Source organism: Glossina fuscipes, unplaced genomic scaffold, assembly GCF_014805625.2.
Source record: "Glossina fuscipes isolate IAEA_lab_2018 unplaced genomic scaffold, Yale_Gfus_2 79082, whole genome shotgun sequence".
Lineage (NCBI taxonomy): Eukaryota > Metazoa > Arthropoda > Insecta > Diptera > Glossinidae > Glossina > Glossina fuscipes.
In genome coordinates this window covers 1-4,942 of record NW_024004591.1, presented here as the reverse complement: position 1 = coordinate 4,942, position 4,942 = coordinate 1, and the positions used below count along the sequence as shown (strand labels likewise).

The 4,942-nt window shown below is 35.5% G+C and overlaps 1 protein-coding gene across 1 annotated transcript; it reads left to right on the top strand.

Moving 5' to 3' along the window:
* Positions 1 to 381: 381 nt before the first annotated feature.
* LOC119644015 (phenoloxidase-activating factor 3-like) lies at positions 382 to 4,891 on the top strand. Its single transcript, XM_038043544.1, has 6 exons — positions 382 to 519; positions 608 to 793; positions 1,177 to 1,399; positions 1,469 to 2,040; positions 4,084 to 4,269; positions 4,644 to 4,891. Exons 1-6 carry the CDS (start codon positions 447 to 449, stop codon positions 4,865 to 4,867), a joined length of 1,464 nt encoding a protein of 487 aa, XP_037899472.1. The 5' UTR covers positions 382 to 446; the 3' UTR covers positions 4,868 to 4,891.
* Positions 4,892 to 4,942: the final 51 nt, after the last annotated feature.

The window sequence follows — 4,942 nt, the reverse complement described above, 5'->3', positions numbered from 1 at the left end:
GCGCAGTTGAATTTCATCAAAATATCTTAAAAATTGCTACCTGTAGGTTAAACAGACGAATTGAATAAAAGTAGAGAGGCGTGGACATAAGCTTATATCGATGCAGAAAGTAACTTGTTGCACATATCGGGTATTGTTCGCACATGTTTAACATACCCTTGCCTCGTAAGTAGAACGAGGTATAAGAAAATCATCGACAGTTTTAGATCATTGGACAGAGAAATTTTATTGGGTGTAAAACTAATTAATTACTCTCAGAACACCAATGAAAAGTTGTTTAAGTTTTTTAAGAGACAAACTTAGAAGCTAAACTTAACTAAAGATAGGAGATGGAATGTCAACAACTATTTCTGTCAATCAGTTAATTTCAGCTCTCAACCGGAGTCATCAGTTCTAATTATAAAGTAGATGTTGAACAGTAAAAAACAAACTATCGGGAGTTTTCGATGATCGGATTAGCAATGAAATTAATCATTCGTTCATTGATGCTATATGTAGTGGCCATTACGGTCGTCAATGGTACGTATGCGAAAGGGGAACCGAAAATTTTTCGTAGAAATAACAAGTTTTTTTTTAACGTTGTTGTTGCTGTTGTTTTCTCATAAAGGTAATGAATGCGGTCTTAACAGTGTATGTGTACCTATACCCGATTGTCCCCTTATCCGAGATAATTTCAATTTGATCAAAAGGAAACCCTATTGTAATTTGGATCGTCCCGGTGCAAATGTCTGCTGTACGAAGTCATCACAAAACTATACGCAACCGAAATATGTTGATTTCCGCGTTGTAAGAGGTATAGTAACTAATTTGCTTATTAACATTTTTCAATATTTCTAAGACCAAGTGAGAGGAGATGGTTAGCTCTATAAAACTTCCCTAAGTACCTTCCATAAGCACGAGTAACACAATCCACGTCTCTCTGTTCATCCACCAATATATATATATATATAAATATATATATATATAAATATATATATATATAGGGAAGCAGGAGAGAAAGGGAATTGAAAGACTACACCTTTTAGCTAATTCAGTGAGTGATTTGTTGTTGGTTTGCTGACTCACAGAGGCAGAGGCAGAATTCAAAGAATTGCTTGCAAAGATCGCATGCATTGGTTATAAAACTTTTTTACTTCACTTTTAATATATATTTATAGTGTCTCACGTTTTTCTTAGAGTGCAGATCCTACGACAGTCTACCACGTCTTCAAAGTCGATTAGGAGAAGGATGTAATTATACATCTAACTTTGTTGGTCGCGTAGAAGCGGAAGGTAAAGAATTTCCTTTTATGGCATTAATATATGGCAAAAGCGGAGACGTGCCTTCTAAAATTTGCACTGGCACATTGATTAGCAAAAAATTTGTTTTAACAGCCGCTCACTGTAAATCTGTCACTAAGTAAGTACATCGTACAACAGATTTATTGAATGTGTTTACGTAACCAACTTTTTGCTTTTCATTGCCAAGTCCTCCCTTAACATTCGTGCGTTTAGGCGAATTGGATTATGTTACTAACGCGGATGATGCATTGTTGCAAGATATTGAGATCAAAAATATTATAGCTCATCCGCAATATTACAGAACACCACTAACTTTCTACCACGATATAGCTTTGATTGAATTGACAAAAGAAGCCATATTTAACGATTACGTACGTCCTGCTTGCCTATCTCTAGAAGATGGTAATGATTATCAAGAATTTCTAGCTGCGGGTTGGGGTTATCCTCCATCTACACCTACAACCCATTTACATAAAGTGAAATTGGATCGTCTCGACGATAACGTATGTTTCGCGAAAGTCGTACGTGACAATTTGGAAGAAGGCATTAATAATCGTACTCATATATGTACGATCCCTTCTACTGGCAATATCGGTAGTTGTCATGGAGATAATGGCGGTGCACTTCTTATTAATAGTCCCGAGTTTCCCTGTCAATTTTCCGTAGTAGGCGTTTACTCAATCCGTCACGAGGCTTGCGGAAATAAAGACCATCCATCCGTTTACGCCAGAATCAATTTATATATCGACTGGATACAACGTATCGTTTGGGATTGATGTAAAAAACCAATGCTTTTTAATAATTTGATTATACATAAATAATATCGCTTGTTGATGCATATACATAAGTTTTTTTCCTAAAGAATATATATTGATATGTACTTAAGATACAAGGACTTATTAAAAACATTATTGCATAGAATATTCAATGGGTTATTTATTGCGAACACCAGCAAGATGTCCTTTCCAAAAAATAAAGTTTGACTAGATTACAACAACACAAGCGGTCAAGCGGTGATCAAATCTTTTCCATATTTTAGTTGCTTTACTGCTCTCAGTGCACATACTCTCTGCCTATACATATCATGTAATAAATCTTATCCATCACAGAAGTTCTTTCTCTTTATTTTGCTTTGTTTATGGCGTGAAGCTTTAAGTTCACGTTCAGTGTAAATGTCTCAAGGAGGCGAAGCGATCTTTGCTTGATAACCGAATTAAGACCACGTACGTAAATCATTCTCACATACTTTGCATCACAGTTGGTACGACTGAATCTTTAAAATATGTATACGAACAACAACGTAAATCTTGCTGAAAATGGTGGTGATCGGACCACTTTCTCGACCACTTCCGATTAACGATTTACGATTCATTTTGAAAAGTCGTTATACGGGAAAACGGTCGCATTATTTCAAATTACTAAAAATCGCTCAGTAATAAATAGTATTTCGACATTCTTAATTGGTGTGAAAAGTTTGGATCCGAAGGACAAGTGTCGCTGCTATTCTTCTTGTGGAAAAAGAACCCTTACATTGCAGGAAGACCTAATGTTCAATATTCCATAGTAATAATTCGACGAAAATTGTACCAAACTTGGCTCAGGTGGTTCTATTTTTTGGATCCCATTTCAAATAGAGATCCTGATGAAAAACAAGCCTTTCGTTGGCAGAAATATCCAATCTGCCTCGTCAGAGTAAGTTCTTATATAACTGAACTATATTAAATTTGAATCATGTAAGGCTCATTTTTCAACCTAACTTTACACAAGAGCTACCATGGAAGTGAAACCGTTATATGGTCACAAACATTAACTTGTAGTTTTTCCTGACGGAGACAAGGGGAAATTAGTTTGTTATATTTTGACCCTATTACATCACGTTTTCAGCCTCCTCCAATATGAAAGCTTTCATAAGAGTTATATATTTACATAAAAATAATGTAAAATTTTCTATATATATTATCACAAAAATGAATGGAATATTGTATTAAACGAAATCTTGTAGGGTACCTAATAGTCGGCCTTCCTCGACTACACTGGACTTGCATAAAAATTTCATGTCCTTCTGGATTTTGCATATTTGCGCATGAACTTAATATGTCGTTGCCCTGCAAGGTGTAGAAAACCCAAGGTATAGATTATCCCATGTCATGTTCTAGAGAATATCCTTTAAAACGGAAATATGCAGCAGCAGTAGGAGTTTTCTTCAAATCTCCTCTTCTAGCAACGAGCATGACGTTGTCTTTGTAAGATGTTATAGAGGCAGTGTAAAACATCAATTTCAATTCTCTACCGTATTAATAAGTTCTCAATGTCCGACAGACGTTGGCAAATTGAAAATAAATCATCGATAGTTTTAGGAGATCAAGAGAGAAATTTTGTTGGGCTTATAACTAAGTAATTGCTCTTACACCTCTTCACAAGTTGCTTAAGTTGTAAAGAGATACGAAATGCAAAGTTAGAAGCTTAACTTAACTGAACATAGGAAATGCGTTATAAGCAATGATTTTAGTGAGTCAGTTAGATTCAGTTGTCAGTCGGATTCATGGGATTTTAATACAAGACGGACATTGGCAGGGAAAAAACCAATTATCAGCAGTTTTAGATGATCGGCGTAGCAATGAAATTATTCTTCAACCTATTGATGCTATATGCAATGACCATCACGGTCATAAATGGTACGTATACGAAACAGGAAAGGAAATCCTTCACAAAAATATAAAGCTTTTTATTATTTGTTTTTTAATATGTAAAATAAGTTATATAATATAATGTTGTTTTTATTGTTGGTGTTTTCACACAAAGCTAATGAATGTGGTCTTAACAGTGAATGCGTACCAATAGCCGATTGCCCCCTTATCCGAGATAACTTCAATTTAACCAAAAGCAAACCGTACTGCAATTTGGATCGCCCTGGTGCAAATGTCTGCTGTACGAAGTCATCACGAAACTATACGCAACCGAAATATGTTGATTTCCGCGTTGTAAGAGGTATAGTTTATTGAATTGTTTATTGACATTTTCCAATATTTCTAAGAGCAAGTGAGAGGAGATGATTAGCTCTATAAAACTTCCGCAAGTACCTTCCATGAGCACGAGTAACACAATCCACGTCTGTCTGTTCATCCGTATACACGTATGTATACGTGTACGTATACGTATATATACGGAGGCAGGAGGGAAAGGGAATCGAAAGACTACACTTTTTAGCCAATTTAGTGAATGATTTGTTGTTAATTTGCTCACTCACAGAGGAAGAGGCAGAATTTAAAGAATTGCTTGCAAAGATCTCATGCATTGGTTAAGAAACATTTTTACTTCACTTTTAACATATATATATTTATAGTGTCTTACGTTTTTCTTAGAGTGCCGATCCTACGACGATGTACCAAGTCTTCAAAATCCACTAGGAGCAGGATGTAATTATGCATCTAACTTTGTTGGTCGCGTAAAAGCGGAATCTAAAGAGTTTCCTTTTATGGCAGTAGTGCACAACAAAAATGGAAACCAGATTGGCGCAACTTGCAGTGGTGTTTTGATTAGCAAAAAATATGTTTTAACTACCGCGTTCTGTTACCTCAACGGCTAGTGAGTTCATTGAGATCGTACAGTAAATATATTGAACGTTTTTAGATAACAAGTGTTTTGTTTTCGTTGCTAAGTA

What these genes read in the sequence shown, in the direction of transcription:
- LOC119644015 (XM_038043544.1), top strand. Translation starts at nt 447, where the DNA reads ATGATCGGATTAGCAATGAAATTAATCATTCGTTCATTGATGCTATAT. An exon ending in GGCCATTACGGTCGTCAATG is followed by an intron (nt 520 to 607) that starts GTACGTATGCGA and finishes TTTCTCATAAAG; the next exon opens with GTAATGAATGCGGTCTTAAC. An exon ending in TGATTTCCGCGTTGTAAGAG is followed by an intron (nt 4,270 to 4,643) that starts GTATAGTTTATT and finishes CGTTTTTCTTAG; the next exon opens with AGTGCCGATCCTACGACGAT.